At 36.8% G+C, this 25,573-nt stretch overlaps 1 protein-coding gene across 3 annotated transcripts in view; it reads left to right on the forward strand.

The window, feature by feature from the left end:
• LOC127524547 (nuclear factor NF-kappa-B p100 subunit) overlaps positions 1-25,282 on the forward strand; it is a 26,858-nt gene extending 1,576 nt beyond the window's left edge. Inside the window, exons 1-24 of one of the 3 annotated variants that reach the window (XM_051916136.1) lie at positions 10,200-10,398; positions 10,875-10,938; positions 13,282-13,321; positions 13,892-13,970; positions 14,103-14,143; positions 14,795-14,893; positions 14,977-15,128; positions 15,305-15,417; positions 15,541-15,699; positions 17,113-17,217; positions 17,300-17,388; positions 17,504-17,642; positions 18,813-18,947; positions 19,050-19,226; positions 19,321-19,462; positions 19,757-19,871; positions 20,031-20,238; positions 20,353-20,522; positions 22,164-22,266; positions 22,614-22,834; positions 22,943-23,024; positions 23,108-23,271; positions 24,407-24,518; positions 24,620-25,282. In XM_051916136.1, the coding sequence (XP_051772096.1) occupies positions 10,922-10,938; positions 13,282-13,321; positions 13,892-13,970; positions 14,103-14,143; positions 14,795-14,893; positions 14,977-15,128; positions 15,305-15,417; positions 15,541-15,699; positions 17,113-17,217; positions 17,300-17,388; positions 17,504-17,642; positions 18,813-18,947; positions 19,050-19,226; positions 19,321-19,462; positions 19,757-19,871; positions 20,031-20,238; positions 20,353-20,522; positions 22,164-22,266; positions 22,614-22,834; positions 22,943-23,024; positions 23,108-23,271; positions 24,407-24,518; positions 24,620-24,696 (2,739 nt within the window). In that variant the 5' untranslated portion in view covers positions 10,200-10,398; positions 10,875-10,921 and the 3' untranslated portion in view covers positions 24,697-25,282. Of the gene's footprint in view, positions 1-3,077; positions 4,332-5,534; positions 5,643-5,833; positions 6,029-8,550; positions 8,758-8,853; positions 9,092-9,206; positions 9,323-9,437; positions 10,399-10,874; positions 10,939-12,915; positions 13,061-13,281; positions 13,322-13,891; positions 13,971-14,102; positions 14,144-14,794; positions 14,894-14,976; positions 15,129-15,304; positions 15,418-15,540; positions 15,700-17,112; positions 17,218-17,299; positions 17,389-17,503; positions 17,643-18,812; positions 18,948-19,049; positions 19,227-19,320; positions 19,463-19,756; positions 19,872-20,030; positions 20,239-20,352; positions 20,523-22,163; positions 22,267-22,613; positions 22,835-22,942; positions 23,025-23,107; positions 23,272-24,406; positions 24,519-24,619 lie in introns of those variants that run through there. The other 2 variants (XM_051916137.1, XM_051916139.1) reach the window with 2 other exon arrangements.
• The last annotated feature ends 291 nt before the right edge of the window (positions 25,283-25,573 follow it).

Raw genomic sequence — 25,573 nt, forward strand, 5'->3', positions numbered from 1 at the left:
TATTATTATTATTATTATTATCTAGAATAGTACAGCTAGAATTGGGAGGGATTTAAGAAATAGTGAAAGCATATAAAATTATATTTTTTGGTACTGCCTTTTTTTGGTACCCTATATTTTTTGGTACTGACATTTTTGAAAAACATTTTTTTTTTACAAGGAATGTAAAGCACTATTCACTTTCTGTACATTCAAATATGCCTTTAAAACAGAGTGTGATGTCTTTAAATAACTGAATTAATGTAACTAACTACTTTTAAAGAATTCAAAGAAGTTTTTCTACTTTATTTTGTAGTCCTAAAACCCAGAAGAGAAATTGTGTTTTTGAGTCATGATCCCTGGAATTTCCTATGGTTTTTTTTTTTTTTTTTTTTTAAATAAATATGGTGTGATTAACATTATTTCACTTTCATGTTTTGATTTACAACACAAACTGTGAATGGACATACCTCAAATGTGAAATTGTAAGTTGCTAACAAGTTGCTATATGTGGACTACAATGGTTTCCCAATTTATAAAGAGCCTAAATTTGTGGTAATTGTCCTTATCTAAAACACAGTAGTTAAAGGGATAGTTCACCCAAAAATGAAAATTCTGTCATCATTTACTCACCCTCAAATTGTTCCAAACCTGTATGAATTTTTTTGTTCTGCTGGATAAAGGAAGATATTTGGAAGAATGTCCATAACCAAACAGTTCTCGCCCCCCATTGACTATCATAGTATTTATTTTTCCTACTATGGTAGTAAATGGGGGATGAGATCTGTTTGGTTACTGACATTTTTTTTTTTTTCAAATATCTTCCTTTGCGTTCAGCAGAACAAAGAAATGCATACAGGTTTGGAACTACTTGAGGGTGAGTAAATGATGACAGAATTTTCATTTTTGAGTGAACTATCCCTTTAAGGCTGGTTATTTCTCTGATAAAGGGCACAAGGTTATTCTGTTTTTAGTCATCCAAACTGGCTTTTTCTTGTGCAGCCGAGGTCATGAGAGATCAACTGAAGCCATGCTGACAGTGATTAGTTAGTGTCAGGGTTATTGGTCTTTTCCAGACCATGATGGAGCAGCTTCATATCTTCAGTCTCATAAATCAGTTATAGTGTTTGCTTCTTATCTGTAACCTATGATTAGCATTTGTTTAGTGTAGTTTCTTTTATTAAATGCAATATTTTGTGTTGGAATGGCACATGCATAGAAAGATAAACAAGGGCCCTGTGTTCTGTGCGCTCTCTCTCTCTCTCTCTCTCTCTCTCTCTCTCTCTCTCTCTCTCTGTACTTATATATTTCACCTGGGGTTACAGTGACATGGGGAGTTTTGTCATGTCTTCTTTGTGTCAGCTGTAATTTGTTCCTGCCTGAAATACATCCTGTTCTGGAGATCAACTCTATATTTCCTTCTGAGTGGAGGTCTGGACAATTTTTTATAATAGTTATAAATTTCCATCTGGGCAGAAGTAGTACTTTGTAAAAAAAAAAGTATATATTGGGCCCTCGGAGGAAAGGCAGTGTCTCAGAATTGTTTAAAAAAAAAAAAAAAAAAAAAAATGTAAAGAAGAAAAATTCAGATGTTTTATCAGGCTATTATTATTTTTAAATTACTTATGTATGGCAAAAGGCCATGTGACAGAAAGATACTGTATAGGGGTTCAGAGTTTACCATTTTATATTTTACTATATTTTTATTTATTTTATATTTTACTTTATTTTTACTTTATTTTATTTTAATATGTATCTACTAAAAACAAACAAACAACATACATAATAATCAAAACACCTTCATCATGAGCAGAAAAATATAACAGTTTCAATGTTTGAGTTGTCTTTCCTTGCCATCTACAAATAATTGTCCCTATTATAACATTGTTTATTATGAAATGCTTTAAACATGCTGGTTATTAATGGTAAATGTAAATAAAAAAAACAGTTGGGGGGGATAGTCCCCCAAGCCCGCGGGGCCATCCCCCAAGCCCATGGGGCCCCACGCAATTGCGTGCTTAAACACGCTACTGGAAGTGGACCGCAGGAATGGATTACTGTACATGACAGTAAGAAAAAAAAAACATTTTTTCAAAAATGTGTGAATCAGCTGAAGCATGAAAATCTGTCTGTTCTCAGTCCTCTTCCTTCTTGTCAGTACCACCCCTTCATACCCCCATCCCAGGCTACAAATTCTGCCTGCAATAAATCACACTGTAGTTTGAAAGAAGCTCTGTTATTGGTTCACGTGGTGCCTACCCCCATCATCTGGTTGGTGAAGTTCTGGAGAGTCACTCATTAAACTGCTGTTTTTCTTCTTTTGCTAAGTGAAAACAACTGATCCAGGAATGCACACTTGCACAGACACATTAAAATGCTTTGTTATTCCCAGCAGATGTGGAGGTTGTAGTGTATTCCTGCTTTTCTTCCTACCTTGCTTGGAATTCTTCATTGGCTTTTAGACCATGATCCTTTACAGTAATTTAGCTTTTTCAACTTTATAGATGTATTTGGTTTGTTGATAATATTTAAAGGCATAATCAGTGTTATTTTAGTATTATTTTTATACTTTTATTATTTATTCATATTTTTATTTTTATGTTTTCAGTGTTTATTTTACTTTTAGGTTTAACGTTTGTTTTGGCAATTTTATTATGTGCTTTTGTAAAAAAAAAAATTATTATTATTTATTTTTTTTTTTTACTTTATTATTAATTTTAATTTTAGTACTTCAAATTAAAAATATTTATTTCAGTGAGTTGCCAAGGCAACATATGTCATTATCTTTTAAGTTTTTTAAGTTTACATTTTCATCATCTGATACTTATTTTTCAGCTTTATTTCAATTAATGAAAACGATTTTTAATAGTTTTATTTTTACTTAACAAAAACAACATGGGTCCTCCCAAAAATGGAAATTCTGTCATCATTTACAGTAACATTGAAAATATCTGTTGTGTTCTGTGGAAGAAAGAAAATGATGAGGGTGAGTAAATGATGACAGAATTTTCATTTTTACCGAACTATCCCTTTAAAATTTATTTTGGGCTTTTGTCTAGAAGGTTTAACTTACAGTATGCATTTCTGTTTTCCTACAGATGGCCACTTTAATCCACCCGTAAATATGATAAAAGACCTGGCAAAATAAATCTTATGACTGGGCCATTATCGGTGCAAAATGGCAAACAAACCAAAGATTCATGTGTTTTTGGGTGCCCCATGTCCCCAAGCCCTTGCTTTAGAGGTACAGGAGAGAGAAGTCCAGCATTGGAAGACAGTGGACCTCACTTGGAGCCAAGGCAGGTTGATTCCCAAGGACACTGTTAGAGAGGTCCAAACAGATGATGAGTGTGGTGCAGTGACCAGTGGTAGACTGGAGTCTGCTGGTACCTCTGAGAGAATACCTGAGAGTATAGCAGACAAAACGGAAACATCCCAGGATGACAGTACTCCACCAGGCTGCGAGTGCTCTCAATCAAAGGCAGAGTCCAGTGAAGTAGAGGAGTTGTGTCCTGTATTGGTGACAGAATACCTAGATAGTTGTTTCTCCTGCCCGCAGACTAGTTTAAATGGACAGAGCAGAGACATAAGGCCTACATCGCCTGTTTCCACAGAGACTGAGTATCTGAGTACATGGACAAAGTCCCAAGCCTTGCTTCTTCGAAGTAGAGTAGCCCGGTGTCCAACTTCTGGCTTTCTTGAAGATTTTCTTCTTGGTTCTCCACATACCCCACGCAAACAAATGGACTCGGCCTCCATTAGTTCTCCAGAATTGTACAGTCCTGTGGTCAGCCCTGAAGAGAGGGGCTTAGGAGGAACCTTGCAAAGCTCAGGAGAGTGGCATAATGACAGTCTAAGCCAAAGACAGCAGGAGAGAGGGGTGATTCTGGAAATCACATCTGACGGCATCCTCTGCTCTCAGGACAATGCTATAGCTGAAAAACCTGTGGTTCAAGAGGAACTTGGGCTTAATATTGACTCACCGACTACAACTGCACAGGCTTCACCTAGTCCCACTACTTCTAAAAAGATGAAGTTGTCTCAGACTGTAAGTAAAACTAAAGAAACAACAGAGCAGAGGGTAAGATCTGCAGCCCCCCTCTGTGGTCCTACAACCCTGCTAGCCAGGTGTAAGACCCATGGTGTACAATACGCCATCTTGGTTGCTGTGGTGCACCCATGCAACTTAAAAGAGGTCAAAGTAAAAACTGGAGTTTCGGCTGGTAGCAGTGTACCTCTAGCAACGCTGATTGTCACCGACCAATCGGATGTGGAGATGAAGGTGGTTCTATGGCGGACAGCTGCTTTCTGGGCTCTGACAGTATATCCAGGAGACATTCTGCTAATTACAGGTGAAACTATTGAGATTTCCCAATTAGATTTACAAACAAGCACTTTTGATGGTGCGTCTGGCAAAAATCGGTGTTAAAAGCACCAAATATCCAGAAAAGTCAGGAATTTATGTTAATTCACAATCTTTGATGAAGTTAAATATTGTGCATTCTCTCACTAAATAAGTATCTTCAAGAATAATTCAGAATCCATGTTTATATTCTTGTAATATAACATTACACACAATATATATATATGCACATTACCGTTCAAAAGTTTGGGGTCAGTAAGTTGTTTTACTATTTTTTTTATTTATTTTTTTAAAGAAATGAATACTTTAATTCATAAAAAAATACATTAAATTTACAATAAAGACATTTTGTAATGTTACAAAAAAAAAAAAAAAAACTGAAAATGCATCACGGTTTCCACAAAAATATTAGGCAGCATTTTTTTTTTTTTTTTTTTTTTGATTGATTGATTGATTGATTGAAACATTGATAGTAATAAGAAATGTTTCTTGAGCACCAAATCATCATATTAGAATGATTTCTGAAGGATCATGTGACACTGAACACTGGAATAATGATGCTGAAAATTCAGCATTGCATCACAGTAATAAATAAATAAATTACATTTGAAAATATTTTAAAATAGAAAACAGTTATTTTAAATTGTATTAATATTTCACAATAATTGTAATTTACTGTATATTTAATCAAATAAATGCAGTCTTGGTGAGCATAACAGACTTAATTCATAAACATTAAAAAAATCTACCGACCACATACTGTATAGTACATACAATACACTCTGGAATCCAGAATTATTTTAGAGCACATCATCTTTTTAAAACCATGATTTTAATGCGTTGCCGTGCAGTATGTTACTTCATAAATGAAAATACAGAAGTAGTGGTAACTGTATTTGTCAGAAGCATTTGAAGGAATTTTTGTCAATAGAATAGCTGTGAACATGGGAAATGAACCACTAAAGGAAAAAACAAGAATATCAGGATGATCCTCTGAAATCATGACCTGTCAGCCCAACAAATGGTGGATCAACTCAGCTCATTCAACCAATATATACAAAACAACAGTTAATCATCTTAAATGTAGCTGGTCTAAATTGATGTGTGGCTGCAAAAAAAAAAAAAAAAAACCTCCTTAGATGCACAGTCTAATGAAATGTCCACAGTTGTCTTTCTGTCTTTTCTTTGGCAGATGTGACAGTGCACATAGACAAGTGGAAGGCTGAGACTGTCCTGCAGTCCTCCTTCACTAGTAAGCTGCTGAATCTGGGACAGGTCATGGGGGACCGTATTCCACTAGGTAATAGAAACGTAATTGCTACTGAGGTTTGTTGAAAGTTCAAGTTCAAGGTATAGATGTCATATTGAAGTGTGTGTGTGTGTATAGATATGTTTTTTTGTGTGTATATGTTTTTTTTTTTGTTTTTTTACCTTATTATGTAATTGCCTGTAATTATTGTCCCCTGCCTTTGTAATGCTGATCTTGTCTAGCCCCACAGAATTTGAACTGTCATACATTGAGAATGCTGTGTACTCATCTGTGTGAGAAGCGCCCCCTGCTGCTATCTCTGCCTCCTCACAAGCCTCAGGATTTGAACTCCATCCCCTTCATCCGCCTTGTAGCATTACGTCCTGACACATTGGTTCATGCTCTGCTTAGGGTTAAACACAGGAAATTAATTACAGGTATGGAACTGAATTGCAGTCCAGTGTTTCAGATAATATATCGCTGTGTGATACGAGAAACATGAAAGTAGCGCTATTTTCCATTAACCGTATGAGTGGTATGATATGTAGGAAAATATCAGACCACTGGATGACATGATTGACCATTCAGAATAAGGTATTCCAGAGAAATTAAATAAATTAATTTATATGTGCCTTGTACAACATTCACTTCACATACATAGTCAAATCTCAAAGGCAACTAGAAAACATATTTGTAACATAAAATTTATTATCTCTGTAAAATTATTATTATTACACTAGCTTTTTATTATTTAGTAATATTTCTTCTTTTGTTTATTATTTGTTTTATTTAGTAATAATAAACATTATTATTATTATTTTATAGTCATATTGACATACAACCTGAATTCCGGAAATGTTAGGACGATTTTAAATTTGAATAAAATGAAAATTAAAAGACTTTCAAATCACATGAGCCAATATTTTATTCACAATAGAACATAGATAACATAACAAATGTTTAAACGGAGAAATTTTACACTTTTATCCACTAAATGAGCTCATTTCAAATTCGATGCCTGCTACAGGTCTCAAAAAAGTTGGCACGGGGCAACAAATGGCTGAAAAAGAGAACATCTAGCAACTAATTAAGTTAATTGATATCAGGTCTGTAACATGATTAGCTATAAAAGGGATGTCTTAGAGGCAGAGTCTCTCAGAAGTAAAGATGGGCAGAGGCTCTCCAATCCGTGAAAGAGTGCATAAAAAGATTGTGGAAAACAATGTTCCTCAACATCAAATTGCAAAGGCTTTGCAAATCTTATCTTCTAGAGTACATAACATCAAAAGATTCAGAGAAACTGGAGAAATCTCAGCGTAAGGGACAAGGGCGAAGACCTTTATTGGATGGTCTTCGGGCCCTCAGACGACACTGCATCACTCATCGGCATGATTGTGTCAATAACATTACTAAATAGACCCAGGAATACTTCCAGAAACCACTATCGGTAAACACAATCCGTCATGCCATCTGCAGATGCCAACTAAAGCTCTATCATGCAAAAAGGAAGCCAAATGTGAACATGGTCCAGAAGCCCCGTCATGTCCTGTGGGCCAAGGCTCATTTAAAATGGACTGTTTCAAAGTGGAAAAGTGTTCTATGGTCAGACGAGTCCAAATTTGACATTCTTGTTGGAAATCATGGACGCTATTTCTTCCAGGCTAAAGAGGAGGGAGACCTTCCAGCGTGTTATCAGCGTTCAGTTCAAAAGCCAGCATCTCTGATGGTATGGGGGTGCATAAGTGCATACAGTATGGGCAGCTTGCATGTTTTGGAAGGCACTATGAATGCTGAAAGGTATATAAAGGTTTTAGAGCAACATATGCTCCCCTCCAGGCGACGTCTATTTCAGGAAAGGCCTTGTGTATTTCAGCAGGACAATGCAAAACCACATACTGCAGCTATTACAACAGCATGGCTTCATCGTAGACGAGTCCGGGTGCTGAATTGGCCTGCCTGCAGTCCAGATCTTTCACCTATAGAGAACATTTGGTGTATCATTAAACGAAAAATGTCAAAGACGACCATGAACTCTTCAGCAGCTGGAAACCTGTATCAGGCAAAAATGGGAACAAATTCCAACACCAAAACTCCAGAAACTCATAACCTCAATGCCCAGATGTCTTCAAACTGTTTTGAAAAGAAGAAGAGATGCTATACCATGGTAAACATGCCCCCATCCCAACTATTTTGAGACCTGTAGCAGGCATCAATTTTGAAAATGAGCTCATTTTGTGCATAAAATTGTAAAATTTCTCATTTTAAACATTTGTTGCGTTATCTATGTTCTATTGTGAATAAAATATTGGCTCATGTGATTTGAAATTCTTTGTTTTCATTTTATTCAAATTTAAAAAATGTCCCAACATTTCCGGAATTCGGGTTGTATATACACAACATTTTTGGCCAAATTGTGCAGCCCCACAAACAAGCACAGCAAACTGGAACTTTTTTTTAATTTAAAAAAATCACATTTTAAATAGTTTAAATTGCAGTTTTTATCAGAAAAATCGCTGTTAGATTTTTTTTCCCTAAATTGTGCAGTCCTACATTATAGTCCAGTGACCAATCAGAATTGAGTATTCCAGAGAGACGTTTAATACGTTGATTTATATGTGCCTTGTACTTCACATATTAAACAATCAAATCTCAAAGGATCTTTGCGACAGAATGCTGTATTGCTTGATTTTAGCCTGGCGTGATGAGGTGGAGGGGATATCCAGAGCAGGAGGTGTACTAAAAGCCATTTTGACTGTAGAGCAAGGAGATGGTCACCAAGGGGCTGTCGTACTTTGGGGAGCTGCTCTTTCTTGGCTGCAGCGTTTGGACAGGAACAAAGGTGTTTATAATTCAGTGGTTCAAATATTGTGTTGGACAACAGGGCCTTCGAGTCAAAAAGGTTGAGAGCCACTGTAATAAGGCTGAAATTTGAGATTTGTATTGCTAATGCCCCTCATAGATGCTGTGTGGGAGTTCAGGATGCTGCTAGTCAGACAGGATGTTACCTCAGGTTTGCTAGAGCTGCATTCTACTCCATGGGGCACCTGTCAGCCTCTCTTTCCTGATGACAGTCGATGTAAGGAGTTTTACAACACTGTCCGCTCGCAGAGGACCGCTAGCAGCTTTGAGATTGATCTCAACACACTCCTGTCCCAGAAATACTCAGGTAGGACTTTTTGCCGATGCTAACAATGCATTGGTAGTTACTGTAGTATGATTCAACATGGTTACATTTAGCCTCTCTTGTTTATGTGCTCATTAGGTGATGTAGAGCTGAAAATTAAAATCACAGCATTCCAGTTCCAGAGCAGTCCATCCCAGGAGGCCTCGCTCTTAATAGATAGCAACACACCCATGGAGAGGATCCTGGATGTAGTCTGTGGTGACATCACTTTTGCTGGATGTGGCCAGTGCTCTGCAGAACTGGAGACAGATGAGAACGGCATTTACAGACCCTGCTACCCTTGCCTACCACACACAGGAGTGCGTCGCTACTATAGGTCTGTTCTTACAGACCTATATTACACCTGCGTGCACACACACACACACACACGTATACCCAGTTATCTATACATACTCTTTATCTTCTTAAACCATCATGACTTGTCTTTCTAGGCCAGTAGTTTTAACTGTGAGAGCTGGAGAGGATCAAATCTGTGTGCAAGTCCCTCCTGCTGTAGTGCAGAAGATCCTTCTGAACACTCCTCCAGATAAGCTACATAAGACTATAGGTGAGGTACTTCCCCTTTTCCCTCTCCACCAATGTTCTTGTTATTTGTTCTCTTGATATGTTTTGTTTTATTATTGCTAATTTAAAAGTCATTGCATTCCTTTTTTTGTCCCAAGCCCCAGCATCAGAGGTGAGGTTCATCCAGGTAGTAGCTGACAGGATTAGTTCTATGTTGACCCCCATGAAGAACACATTTCTCCTGACTGTGCGAAGCCATTTCCAGTGTGATGAGAACAGCATTCCTATCATCCAGAACTTTTTATTATTAGACTTCAGATCACCAGAGGCATGACGAATGTTCATGTATCTTTCACATGATGCTATGTATTTTTATGGACAATGATTAAACTGTCCTTAATGTCCCGTATCATGTCTAATTTTCAAAACACATGAGTATTTTTGCATCAGGACATTTTTGGAAAGATATTTTTATTGCTGTTTCAGCTAAAAAAGCCCTTAGTGTAATTATTGGGCCCGCCCATATTTTTTAAGGACAGCCATGCTATTGAAGCCCTTGTACCAATTTAACCTTTATGTTGGTTAACAAAAGGTTAAGACAGGATAAAATAAAAATTAGGTATGATCTTCAGGATAAAAATGTTGTGTGTTGTGATATCTATCTATCTATCTATCGTTTTACATCAGTACAAATACTCTACATAATTTACATTTGCAGCAGTCCTCTCTGTTGCATTATGTTATCGTTATGATAACACAGTTCATAGTCTAATCGTATTGGACTTTGCTATAAGCTTTTAGTATGGAAATATTCATTTTTATTAGCAGAATATCTGATATACCAGCGGAAGTTTTGGACAATATGCAAATCATGTTTCGTCTAAGAACCAATCGAAACACTTCTACCACTCCACGTGATTGCGGAATTCCCCCTTGAGTCCGGGGCTTTCCAGTCAGTAGCGTTCGTCGATTCATGAAAGTGTGCGATCATATGGACTGTTCACTAAATAATAGAAGAAACTGGAACAGATTCATTGGATGGATAAGTTTTTAGTTTTTAGTTAAGTCGACGTCGAATAGAAACTACACGAGAATTAGCAAACATCACAGTTATCCAAGGTAAGTCGGATATGTTTAAGTAACATTAGCCTACATAATGCATATTATGTATAACGAAATTATCATTATTACTGAACAGTTTTGTAACAAGACATGTAACATAGGTTTTTAAATAGCAGATAATAATAGTCTGCTTTCTTATATGGAAATAATGACTCAGTTGCTTATTGCTTATGTCTATTTTAGGCTTGTTTTGAAAACTTTACGGAGATGCTGTACAGTTCATATGGCTTGCATTTGCGTGCATACAGTAATATTGCAAATTAACAATAAAACCGAAAAGTTGAGCAGTGTTCATTAATGTCAGTTATCGATAGTTTGTACACGGTTTGTCCCGTGTGTTTTGCTGCTATTCGTGCGAGTCTGCGGGAAATTCCCATCAAAAGTCAGATGTACTTTTTGGATCTGACTACATGTGCAGGGGAATCACATCCCCATCACACACTGTGAACGCTTATCATTTCCATCATTTTCAGTCTGTCAGGAGTTCAGAATCGGTTCGGATGACCCTGCAGAGAACAGAATGGCTGGAGCACTAAGGTACAGTTTTATTTCATTATTGCTGTGTCTCACATAGTAATCTGGTTACCTGTGCAGCGTTTATTTGGCATCATTGGCACGTGCAGCATTTAGGTGCCCAGAAAGTATGTGCTGACTGACAGCTCATTGGGAATGCGACTATGCGTGCTTCAAATGTTCACGAATGTGGTTATGCTCCTAAAGTTTTGGACATGATTACATAGAGCATTAACCTTCGGTTTCACAGACAAGGCTTAAGCCTAGTCCCAGGCTAAAATGCATGTTTGAGCTGTTTTAACTGAAAGCAACTTGCACTGACATATGTTTTGTCTCAAGATGCACACCAGTAATGTTTTTTCTAAGGCATGTTTATAAAAGCCACTTAAATATCCTAATTGATCTAAGGCCTAATTCTGGCTTAATCTAAGTCCTGTTTGTGAAACCAGGCTATAGACTTGTAAGTAGTCAGATTTGCATATTGAAACAAATGAACTTGTAATATGTAAAAAATTTGACGTTTTACAAACAACGGTCCAGTTACCTTTCAACTCCATGCATTTGGAAGAGCTGAAACAGTTAAAATCAGGTTTGTTGTGATTTTTCTAGTCAAGTCACCTTTATTTCTATAGCACATTGTACAACAGATTTATATTTTACATTAACAAAGTAGTCTTGTGTTCTGAGCAAATGGGTTTTTTGTCTTTAAAGAACATTAAATTAAATTCTTTAATTAAAGAACATTGTAGTGGTTGTATCTGTGATGCTTAGCTGCTTGTATTTAGCCTTTTTTCATTAACAGCAACTATGAGTGTCAATAAAATTAAATAATCAACCAAAAATGAATTTTGTGATTCCAAAAGTTTCAAGAGCTGTATATGTTCGATTAAAACAACAGCTGATAGATAACATATGATGTCATTTTACATGTTATACATTTTGGTTTTGTTGTTAGCATTTTTATTAAATTGGATTATGTTAATATAACTCTCTTGAATAATTTACAGTCATTTTGCCCCTTTGCACATTTACTGAGGCCTCCTAACGTGCCTGGTTGACATCCACTGTCATTTCTTAATGAATCTTCTTGTCTAAATGTGACGTTCTTTGGATTTATGGGTTGTTTGACTGAAGTGAAGATGTTATCATTTCACAGAAGAAGGACAGGATGTGGTTGTGATCCAGAAGAGTTTTTGTCTCTTTTCAGTGACGTTGTGTTCACTCAGAATGAGCCCTGACGACTCAGATAGAAAACTCATAGTTTTACTCTACTAGTTGTCTCATTGGTTTTGGTGAAGAATATGTGGTATTATAGAGCAATCTTAGTACAACTCATCCTGAGCAGTAAGACGCTTCCTCATTCCTGTCAGTGGCAGTTTAAGTAAACGCTTGTGCAATCCTGTTATCCAGTGTAGCTAGTAATATTAACACTGGAAATGAAATAGAACATACTTTTTGTACCATGTATTAGTAAATTTATCATTTAGAGATCTTCATCACAATTTCCTGTTTGGTTACCAGTGGAAGTGTTTGTGGGTTTAAAGATTTGTGGATGCAAAGGTAGGCCAACAGATGGGGGGCAATCCCCATATTTCAGGGCTTTTCTCATGGTATCTGCATTGATAGCTCTATGTAGATATCTGACTAATCCAGATACACAGATTGTTTTAATCAGAAATATGTTTATTTTTAGTAAATTACACATACATGGATTCCCCCCCCCCCTCCTTTTTCCCAGAATTGAATCTGAATGTATATAAAAAGGAATCATTATAGGAACTTTGTTTCAAAAGTACCTCAAAGGAAGAGAAGGGAATTTGAAAAAGTCTTTGGAAAGTTGAGGAAATTTAGATATGAGAAGTCTCGATATCAGGGTATGAATATGCATGTACCTGCATTTCTCAGGATTTGACATCAGTGGCAGCAGTGAGCTGGTATTCTGGGGGCTTTCCTCTGTTTTTTTTCACTGCCTTACTTCCTGGAAGTAACGCAAGCAAGTGAGCCAGACAGAAGGAGGGAGGCATATTAAAAAAAGAAAAAAAAATCCAGTGCACACACATCCTTGTTCTTACACCGAAAGTGAAACGGACTTTGTGTGAGTCTTTTGTTTAAAACGGAGAGGCTTTCTCTGCATTTTGTTTATCAGGTAGGGTAAGCGTACGCCTTCTTGTGTGAATGTCAGAACACTGTTGTGGGGAAAAACTGGGGAAATTAAATGCATGTAGGGGTTTGCAGCTCAGTTGATGTTTTGATTCAGCATGCTGACTGCATTAGAGAGCCTCACCTCATGGGTTTTTTGTAGTTTTGGGTTTGTGTCTGTGAGAGACGGTCTCAATAAGAGTTTTCTCTCTTTCTTCTACATTACAGGATGGATGATGCGCAATATCCAATGAAGTTTGACAATGAGGTGAGCCACATATCGTCAATATTGCTGCTGTAGTCTGCTACCTTGCTACAGATTTTTGGTTTTGATTTGTGGGATGCACAATATGTGTACCATGATGGTTATCTGTCAATATTGGAGATTTTAAAAAAAAAAATTATATCAGTTGATATTGCATATTTCTTTTTTTAATGCTCATTTTTCATATTTAGATTATTGTAAACGTTATCAAACACTAACTTAAAGCTAAAAACTCTTTAAAAACTCTCATAATTTAACAAAACTGTAATGTTTTAAATCTCTAAATGAATATCCAAAATGTATTATCAATATAATACATTATAATGTTGTGATGTCTAAATAAATGCCTGATTTTTTTTTTTTTTTTATCTATTTAGACAAAATAATATAAATTTTAGTATCAGGTCATATTCTCAGTTATTGTAACATAAAAATTGGCCAGAATTATATAATTGGTGCAACCTTAATTTTCATCCTCAGACACATTGTGCTTTGTGCTTACATTTTGGGTTTAATACACATAAATATATATTTAATATAAAAATACTAACAGTTTGCACATTACTTCTTCAGTCTTTACAGTTTATGGTGGACCTTCCATATCTCCATGAACCTTTTGAAGTGAAGCATGAACCCTTTGTGACAGAAACAGGTAAGTTAACTGTGCCAAATGTTTTGCTTTATGAATGTGTTTTATGGTGGGTTTTGATGCTTTTGTTTTGTGGTGTTCTTTTAATTTAAAATGAAAAGAAGGCTAATTTATTGTATTTGATCTTTATTTCAGTTCATGGGCCTTACCTACAGATAATTGAAGAGCCAAAGCAGGTATGTTCGCTTAGGTCTTCACAGGCTTTTTGCTTCATCTTCCACTGATTCCACAAATCATAAAATGTGACCCTGGACCACAAAACCAGTCATATAGGTCAGTTTTTTGAAATTGAGATTTATACATCACCTGAAAGCTGATAAATAAGCTTTCCATTGATGTATGGTTTGTTAGGATAATATTTGTCTGAGATACAATTATTTGAAATTCTGGAATCTGAGGGTGAAAAAAAATCCAAATATTGAGAAAATCGCCTTTAAAGTTGTCCAAGTCCTTTGCAACGCATATCCACTCACAAAAATATTTTTTTGATATATTTACAGTAGGAAATTTACAAAATATCTTCATGGAACATGATCTTTACTTAATATCCTAATGATTTTTGGCGCAAAAGAAAAATCGATAATTTTGACCCGTACAATGTGTTGTTGGCTATTGCTACAAATACGTGTACCTGTGCGACTTATGACTGGTTTTGTGGTCCAGTGTCACAAATGGTGTATTTTAGCATTCTGTGAACATGTGTAATGTATTACAATGAATGTGCGCACTATGTGGGATAATTCCAGAAAGTATGCTGGAATTCCCCAAAAACAGGGTTTTATCAGTGAGTAAGGTGTTATGTAAATAACGCTATGTGTGTGTTACAGAGAGGATTCAGATTTCGTTATGAATGTGAGGGCCCATCCCACGGTGGTCTGCCAGGGGCCTCCAGTGAGAGGAACAGAAGGACGTATCCCACAGTCAAGGTGTGCTTTGTAACATGGACATGTATCAGCAATGTATTTAAATAAACAGTACATTTATAAACGCACACATTCTCCCTCTACAGGTTTCAAACTATGTGGGTCATGCTCGCGTGGAGGTTCAGTTAGTGACACACACAGACCCCCCTCGTGTTCATGCGCACAGCCTTGTGGGTCGTCAGTGTAACGACAACGGGATATGCAGCATTGATGTTGGGCCTAATGATCTCACAGCACAGTGAGTGAACACAATCACTGTTCATCATGCTCATGTGATCTCTTTCCTTGTTACTATGATTGAAATGAATTGCGTAAGATTTTGTATGTATATCATCATGTGATACTTGTGGGTTTTGATTGTTGTTTATGTGTAGTTGTGCAATCTTTATTCATTATCACATCCTCTTTGTCTAGATTCAGTAATTTAGGAATCCTCCATGTTACTAAGAGAGGTGTGGCTGAAGTATTAACAAAAAGGCTGAGAGAAGAGAAGAGGAGGACAAAGGAGCCTGGATATAAGTTTAGTGGTAAGACTTTGATTTAATTATTCAACTAGACATACTTGATGTTGACTGAGTGCTTATTGAATTTTCTGTTTACTGCTTGCATCCTCATTTGACAAGTTTTATTTCTCTATATCACTCATACAGATGCAGAGGAACAGGCTATTATGCAAGAAGCCAAAGAATTGGGCAAAAATATGGACCTAAACATTGTAAGGTTAAAGTTCACTGCTTACCTTCAGGACAGCAATGGGAGTTTCACAAGAGCCTTGAAGCCTGTTGTTTCCAACCCTATCTATGATAGCAGTAAGTCCTGCACACAACATAAGAGAATAAATTAAATTTAATTAACAAAAGACATCTGTGACACACTTTGCCAAAAGTTCCCAAAAATATATAGGCATTATGAATTAAAAGAAAAAGAAACTGATATTTTAATCATATATTTTAAGAGACTGCAGAGTTTGTTGTTTTTTCTTTCTTTAATTTTATAGTTTAGATTGATTTCAAAATTATGATGTCATATTATGTCACTTTTTTGGTATACGTTTTTGGCGGTGGTATAAATTATTAATAATAATATAATTTACATTGCTTTGAGAATGTTGTATTTAGTTTGTAATTAGTTATTGAACATTAAATTTACATTACCATTCAAAAGTTTGGGGTCTGCACAATGATTGATTGATTTGACTGATTGAAGAAAAAAATCAGCAAGTATGCATTAAAGGGTTAGTTCACCTAACAATGAAATCCTGTCAATAATTACTCACCCTCATGTCATTCCACACCCGTAAGAACTTCGTTCATCTTCAGAACCCAAATTAAGATATTTTTCATAAAATCCGTTGGCTCAGTGAGGCCTCCATTGCCAGCAAGATAATTAACACTTTCAAATGCCCAGAAAGCTACTAAAAACATATTTAAAACAGTTCATGTGACTACAGTGGTTCAACCTTAATGTTATGAAGCGACGAGAATACTTTTTGTGCACCAAAATAACCACTTTATTCAACAATATCTAGTGATGGGTGATTTCAAAACACTGCTTCATGAAGCTTTGAAGCTTTACGAATCTTTTGTTTCGAATCAGTGGTTCGGAGCGCATATCAAACTGCCAAAGTCATGTGATTTCAGTAAACGAGGCTTCGTTATGTCATAAATGTTTCGAAATTTCAATGGTTCACCACTGGGGGAGCGTGACTTTGGCAGTTCGATGCACGCTCCGAACCACTGATTCAAAAAAAAAAAAGATTTGTAAAGCTTCGAAGCGTCATGAAGCAGTGTTTTGAAATCGCCCATCACTAGATATTGTTGAATAAAGTCACTATTTTGTTTTTTTGGCGGACAAAAAGTATTATTGTTGCTTCATAAGTTTGAACCACTGTTGTCACGTGAACTGTTTTAAATACGTCTTTAGTAGCTTTCTGGGCATCTGAAAGTGTTAATTATCTTACTGGCAATGGAGGCCTCACTGAGCCATCAGATTGTATCAAAAATATCTTAATTTATGTTCCGAAGATGAACAAAGGTCTTACAGGTGTGGAACGACATGAGGGTGAGTAATTCATGACAGAATTTTCATTTTTGGGTGAACTAACCCTTTAAATCAATCAAAAGTGACAGTGAAGGCATTACAAAAGATTTCTGTGTAAATAAGAAAAAAAAGTATTGGTAACCTTGCTATAGCTAATGTAAAATGTGCTGCTCTTTACCCAGAATCACCAAATGCTTCAAATCTGAAGATCTCCCGAATGGATAAAACCTCTGGATCAGTGCTGGGAGGAGAAGAGGTCTTTCTGCTCTGTGATAAAGTTCAAAAAGGTTATTATGATTTTCTGATTTCAAGTTTTCTGATTTCACAAACTTTTTAGATCAAATGATGTTTATACTCCTTTTTTTCCAGATGATATTGACATCCGTTTTTATGAGGAGGAAGATGATTCCGGATGGGAGGCATTTGGAGACTTCTCCCCCACTGACGTCCACAAACAGGTGTGTTATAAATTGACACATGCATAAAAACATTGTCAGTTCCTGGATTTTACCATTGGATGTAGTTTAGCCTTTTACAACACACCTTTTCTGACACTGTTTTTAATCCCATCAGTATGCGATCGTGTTTAAGACACCACCGTACCGCTGCACAGATATCACACGCCCTGTCACAGTGTTCCTGCAGCTCAAGAGGAAGAAGGGAGGCGACTGCAGCGAACCCAAGCAGTTCACATATATTCCACACAATCAAGGTTAGTAGTGCTGTGCAAAACACTGCTCCTTAAAGTGCCCCTATTGTGCTATTTTAAAGGTTCCTGAATTTGTAGGTCTTCTGCAGTATGCATCCAAGGTCAAAAAACACTTTAATTTTCTCATAATATGCATTGCACATCACCTCTTTTCTCAAAGAGTCTGAAAACAGTTACAAGTAGTAGTAATAGTTACTTTTATTATCCCCTTGGGGAATTTTTGTTCCAGTGGGTTTCAACATGCGTTTTCACAAAAGACAATACAACATACATTTAACAACAACAACAAACAAACAAACAAAAAAACTTTAATCTTCATTTAAACACAGCCTGTGGTATAAAGGACTTTTTTCGAAGTTAGTTTAAAGAATCAGTCTCTCTAAATCCCTCCTTTCTGAGAGCCTACTCTACTTTGATTGGTCTTACAGCCCAGTCTGTCGTGATTGAACTACCGCTTAGAGCACGTGTCAGAAACAAAAATGCCTATTACCATATTTGAATTTCAGCTCCGGAGGCTTCCTCTCCACTTGTATACACAGTGATATGAACAGTAGGGATGGCATTGGTTTTACCATATCAGTCCTCATCCTTTTGAAGTGTATCAAAGTAGATTTGCAGCGCTAAAAATAGCATCTTCTTGACATGTCGACAACACAAACCGTGTTTGAGGGCGGATCAAAGTACATGTTCGTGGAAGACCATAAGCTGGCATTATGCAAATTTGTTACGTTGTTAAATAGGTAAGTAACAGGAAGTGGGACTGGAATTGTTGACGACTCATTTCAGCAGCTCAGAATCGATTCTTTCTTGAGGAGACAAAAAAAACACAAACAGCTATATTACACACTGCATGAAATGTAATATTTGAAAAAGCATTATAGGGTCACTTTAAGACTGAATATCACATTTTTACAGATTTCAACAAGCTGTCCTAATATATATATATATATTTATATGGGGACAGTTTATATCACATTCAGTGTCTTAATTGTTCCACTCTTTTTTTGCATTATGTTTTTGATCAGTTTAATGCATCCTTGATGAATAAAAGTATTACTTTCATTAAAAAATGTTTAAATTTTTTGAACAGTAGTGTAGATCGATTAAACATTATCCTCTTCACTATTTCTCTTTTTCATATTTGCTAACACGTTTGCTCCTGTTCCCTCCTAGACAAAGAAGAAGTTCAGAGGAAGAGGATGAAGGCACTTCCTCAGCACTACGATAACTGGCGGGGAGGACCTCAAGGAGGAGCAGGGGCCTTTGGAGGTCCTGGATCTGGAACAGGAGGAGGTGGAATGGGAGGAGGTGACACATTTTACATCCCTAAATGCAGCGGCGTGTGTTAGCTGATGGTGTGTCAGCAAAAGTGTTCATATATGTATCTTTTCTTGACAATTATGCCCTTAGGTTTTCAATTTAATCATCCGATGGATGGTTCAGGGTTTTTCATTGGTGGATGTGGTGGATTTGGTGGAGGGGCACAGATGTCAGGCTCCACCCCACAGGCTGATGGATCTCAGAATCAGCCAACAAACAAACAAAATCAGTCTAGCTCTCAAATGCAACAGCAGCTCATTCAGATTGGTGAGCATAATTATCCTTCAGTTACCATTAAACTCAAGACGTTGAGGTGCACATGCATTCAGTGATGCATGTTTCCTTCCTGTAATGTTTCCAGCCACAGTTCTGCAGAATCGTGCCACTTCGATGGCAAAGGGCACTGCTCGGGCTTTGTTACAGTACTGCAGCACAGGGGATGTGCGCCCCCTGCTGGTTCTGCAGAGACATCTGTGTGGAGTGCAAGATGAGAACGGAGACACGTACGTCTTTTTCACATCTCTGACTTGTTAATGTCTTAACACATGTCAAGTATACTAAATTGTAGGTTATGTTTCTGCTACCTTTAAACCATTTTAGTAGTTAGTGTATTGTAAATTGCTTAAGATTCTGCTAAATGAATTGTTATTGTAGTAACTTTATTATTTTTTTTTAAATACATTTTTTTTTTTTAAATACACAAACAATGATACACGGATACATTGAAGAGGGGCATTAAGTGCAATACAATAGTGATCAGAGTTTGTTTTAATCTGTCATATTATTTTTTCTCATAGGCCTCTGCACTTGGCCATTATCCATCAGCAACCTGCTGTGGTGCAACAGCTTATTCAGGCCCTGAACAACACCCCACAGCAGAAGTTCATCAACAAACTCAACAACCTTAGTCAGGTAATTTAGCATCTATATGCTGTAAAATGCTCTTTATACTCCCAAATTATGATTTTTTTTTTATTTAATCTAATATTATTTAGTTTTTTGTTGTTATTTTATCTTATACTTTAATTTTTGTTATATGTGACATGCTAACATTTTTCTTACCTTCTCCAGTCTCCATTGCATCTGGCTGTGATCACTAAGCAGCCCAAGTTAGTTGAGGTGCTGATGAGAACCGGGGCAGACCCGAGCCTGCAGGACCGAGAGGGCCGGACAGCGCTTCACTTGGCCGCACACACCGGCGATGAGGCTGTACTACGAGTGGTCCTGGGCCTGCTTGGAGAGCGCTATATCCATTTAATAAACTCTGCTGACTTCTCAGGTGAGAGTTACACATGCCATTGACTCTTAGTCTTCATTTAAATGGTGCCGAAGGTTGCATGTGGAATATTATAGCACATACTGATTTTTTTTTTTAACCGTTCCCACTTCTCAGGTCAATATCCAGTCCATCTCGCTGTAAGGAAGGACGGAGAGCACTGTCTTCGATTGCTAGTGGAGGCAGGAGCAAAGATTAACATGCCAGAGCAGAAAAGTGGCTGTACAGCTCTACACCTGGCTGTGAGGGATAACCTGTTAAAACTGGCCTGTAATCTTATTACTGAGGTAAAGGATTTATTGATTATTGATTATTGATCTATGGTTTAGGTCTCTCACAGTTCTGTTGTCACAGTTTTGTTTAGTTTTAGTAGACAATACTTTTGTTAGTATTAGGGGTTCACCAAGTAGGAAAATTGAGACTGATTATCACAGTTTAAAATGACCGTTTTCTGTTTTAATATAATATAATATAATTTATACTACGGGCCGTTGAATGCTCGAATCTGATTGGTTGACCAACGTTCTAAGGTGTGCAGTTATTTTCAGGGAAACGCACGGCTAAAGTAGTCTTGACCGCATTGCAGTTCCATATCACTTCGCCAAATGTTTTCAGTTATTTCCATAGGTCCTTACAGCCTACAACCGCAAAAGAACCAAAACCCACATCGACACCGACCAAGCAAATAAATATAGTAAACAATAGAATGAAAACGACAAATTATTGTCATGGTTTTTGCCACAAAATATGTTTTATTGTGTCCTGAAAGCGCATACTCTCTCACGCTCTCTCTCTCTTTCAACGTACACACGTACTGTATAGTACGGACACACACTCACACAGAAAAGTTTAGTTAGCGCTGGTCTGATGAATTAATCGGTAAAATAGATTAGCAACTTATAAGATACATGACCATATTAGGTAATAACTGCGGTTCTTGAGATAAACGTATAGTTTCGCTATTAGGAGACACTTGCCGCACAGATCAGGTAGGCTAATTCACATATGCTGCTTATTCTCTCTCTCTCTCTCTCTCTCTCTCTCTCTCTCTCTCTAACTGCGTTAATAACTGTATCACTGGCATTATTCTGCTATCAAGGCTCAATCCTTTGTTACTAGTTCTGAAATGACGTTTTGGAATTAGCAGCGGAGGCTTGGGATGAGATGTGTAAGAAATTAGTCCCACACACAAGAGTGTTTTAAGGACAAAACCTGACAAATGTCTTGAAATACAACATTGGAACAGTGTCTTGAGGTGTGGTAATCGTAGTATAAGCGGAATAATTGACTCCGCTTCACGTCGTGGCCGCATTATCACCTCGGGGGTGCATTATTCTCTAAGAATTCAATGGCCCGTCGTCAATTATTCCATAATGTAATGTAATGTAATGTAATGTAATATAATATAATATAATATGTATTTTTAAATTTGTTTTAAAATGTAATTAATTCCTGTGATGGTAAAGCTGAATTTTTCAGAAATCATTCTAATATGTTGCTCAAGAAACATTTCTTATTTTTATCAATGTTGAAAACAGTTGTGCTGCTTAATATTTAAGTGGAAAAATGTGATGCATTTCTAGAGAATTTCATGATGAATAGAAAGCTCAAAAGAACAGCATTTACTTGAAATAGAAATCTTTTGTAACATTATAAATTATATCTTAATGCATCATTTTTTGAATAAAAGTATTAGTTTCTTTAAAAAAAAAAAAAATGGAATGGTGGTGTATTTTATAACGGATACGAACAGTTCTGCTGTTACTCTCGAATATCATTGTGGCAGCTAGTAAACGTCAGTTTCAACATCACACAAACCAGAGATACTGGAACCGTTTCATCCCTATTTAGCACACTTCTTCAACATAGAGCCATCACAAATATTTTGTCTTTAGAAATAACAGTTTTATGTTTGTCATTTGTTACAGCTAAAGGCTGACGTGAATGTGTGTACCTACGGGGGCAACAGTCCTCTTCACTTTGCTGCCAGTCAGGGCTCCCCACCTCTCTGCTCCATGCTGATAGCTGCAGGTATCTTGAGAGAACTCCTTTCCTACAAATTTAATACAGATATCTGGTGCTTGACGGGCAAAACCACAATGACTAGTCATTGAGAACATGCTCATGTTGTTTTGTTACTAGAGCAAAGATGAACATTTACTATACAGGATGTGATTTAAGGTCTTTGATAGTTGTCCACATTTCCCGATGAGTGACATTCATAGGAGTCGCTCATAATTAATGACATTTGAGCTGAATAACCAATTGAAATCAAGATAATCATATTCAGAGTCAATGGCTGTAGGGAATAAGTCAAGTTTGGGTTTAGTGATATAAAGCTTTGTTTATTGAATCATCTCCCTTGTCTTCTATTTTAGGTGCTGATAAACGTATGGAGAATGATGAGCCTCTTTTCCTAAGCTCGTCTTCATCAGATGAAGATGATGAGGGTGAGAAGAATGATGCTGATAGGCAGCTTCCCGATGACATGGTTCAGCAAGTTCACTTGATGTCAATATCATCCGAGAGGGGAACATTTAACCCACGCAAGAGACCTGCTGCAGGACACACACCATTTGACCTGGCTAAATGCCAAAAGGTTTGAGTTTTTGTATCCATCCGAATTGCATACATTTTGTGAGCATTTGGAAGTGGATGTATATACATGTAATAGATTTAACCTTTGAAACAACATTGTCTTCAACAGGTTAGAGATCTATTAGATGGCAGGAAAGGCCCCAAGCCCAGTTCACTCGCCCCCAAGAGGACCAAAATAAGCACTGATGAAGGTAATGAGACTTTGTGCTTTATGTTCTCAAAAACTACTTCTACTTCTAGCATATGTGACTGATCTGTATTGGTTCTCCTGCAGTGAATCAAGGTTTGGACAGCGAGGTGCTCATGAAACTGTGTGGTATTCTTATTGAAGACCATGTACCCTGGAGAGAGCTGGCAGAAAAACTGGGCATGCTCACACTCACTCATCTGTTCCAGGAGAGTGCCTCACCCTGCCAGAAGCTTCTCGAGAACTACCAGGTAAGAGTCTGTCGTTGTTCTCTCAGTTTGGCAACTGCCGTTATATTTTTAAATAGACGTTAGCTATGTTTGGAACAGCATACTAGCATACCGATGACTTTTTTGGCATAAAATGCACATTTTCTGTATGCATGGAATGCTTGGATGACTATTGTATTTGCCAAAATGTGCAATATACAGTCTAGCAGCTTGTCATATGTCAATGCATTGCGCTTGACTTGACCTTCCATTTAAAAACTGTAACTAACAAACTGGAAGTAATATCAGATTTTTTTTAAACATATTTGTTAACTCATTATTTAACTATTAATTAGTAATATTAGTAGTATGAGGAATGTGGAGCAAACACATTAATAAATAAATTCATTTTAGTACATTTATTTAGTATTTATTAAATAAATTTAACATAATTTGATGAGGTCATGTCATATGACTACAATGTAGCATACTTCTATTTGAAGCATTTATCTTTGCATAATGAATTGTTTCTCATGCTTCTTTTTAATTTCATTAAGTAATTTATTTCTAAAATGTTTACTGCTAAATAAGGGTATGTTTACACAACAAAGATTTTCCTTCGCGTTTTTCGCGTGCAGACAACAGCGCAAAACGATCCCAGTTCACACGGATCCGCGAAAACTACTAAAAATGCTGTATTTTGCATGCCAGGCCAGTAGTTGGCGATGTCGCTTTGTAAAGAAACACTACATGCGGCACCTATAGACTGAACAGGAAATACGCATGCGCATGACGTCACCGTTTTAACAAATTCACATTTTTGTAGTTTACACGATACGATAACAGTATTGTTTTCAAAAACGTTGAAACCCGTTTTCAACAGTTTGCGTTTTCAGGTCCCCCAAAATGCCATTGTCATGTAAATGAACAGCCAAAATGCATACATTTTCTGTTAAATTACATTAAATTTACTAAAATGTATTAACGAATGTATTTGCTCCACATTCTTCATGTAATTGGTATACCTTTCTGAAGCCTTTTTTATACCTTTTTTTAGCAAAACAACTACATGTCCTTTTTTCTTTTAGATTCTCTGTTTTGGCTAGATTGTTTTTGCATTTGTGTTGGCATCACATACAGTACAAATGGCTTATTAAGGGTGTTTATGTGTGTTCAGTTGAGTGGTGGTCCTGTGGACGGCCTGGTGGAGGCGCTGCAGTCTCTGGGTGTGAGTGAAGGAGTGAGACTTCTGACAGCCAGCCAACCCAGAGAGGACAAGCAGAGCTCAGGTACGGATTCACACTCTGATAGAGAAACCGGTCACCTCTGACACCAACACAAAACCTTTGCTCAGTAAATTGTGAATAAAACACCCTTTCCCTTCTTCCAGATTCTACAGAGGACAGTGGCTTTGGGAGTCAGTCCATTGGAGAGGGGATGGGAAATCCTGAAGTGACCAATCACTGATTATCAGGATCTATTCATTGAGGACAACTTGGCACTTTATTTGACTTTTTTCAGGTGCGAACTGGTGGACTGTTCATCATCTCAATGTGGAAATACAGCACGTCACAGGAAGGATTGAAAAGAATCGTTTTGAGGTCAAAAGCCCTCACTGGTATTACATAACAGTAAGACATGACAGAAATCAGTTGATACTCAAATCTCTGAGGTCTGGAGTGTAGCTGTAGCTGTAGTTTTAGTGCAGACAATTCAGTGCTTGTATCTGAACAGCAAATATCCAACTGAGACTTTACAGTAATGTAACAGTAATGCAACTGTCATTTCCCCAGCACAGCTATAACCTTGGAATATGTTTTGTTTGCAGAATGTTCTATGGATGTTTCTAGTAAGCTCTCTCTCGATATATATATGCAACTTGCAAAATGCAAAGATGTGATGACAATTTAAATGACTTTGCTTAATTTTCGGATACATCTAGAGATGTCTATCCAATACTGTTTGTTTATTTATGTGTATTTTTGGTTGCAGTTATACTTTTGTTCAGAGGTTGAGTAAATATGTTTGTTTTAATAAAATTATTATTTCATAATTCAGTGTCTTTAAAGTGTCCTAAATGCTGAATCAATAGGGAAAAATATGCAAGCATGCATGCAGTAATAGTAAAAATAAGAAATGTTTCTTGAGAACCAAATCAGCATATTAGAATGATTTTTGAAGGATCATGTGACACTGAAGACTGGAGTAATGATACTGAAAATTCAGCTTTGCCATCACAAGAATACACTATTTTAAATTATATTAAAATAAGTTAAAATTGTAATATATCAATATCAATATATTACTGTTGAACTTTTGAATGGTAGTGTGTGTGTATATATAT

The sequence above is a fragment of the Ctenopharyngodon idella genome, chromosome 13, assembly GCF_019924925.1.
Source record: "Ctenopharyngodon idella isolate HZGC_01 chromosome 13, HZGC01, whole genome shotgun sequence".
Taxonomy (NCBI): domain Eukaryota; kingdom Metazoa; phylum Chordata; class Actinopteri; order Cypriniformes; family Xenocyprididae; genus Ctenopharyngodon; species Ctenopharyngodon idella.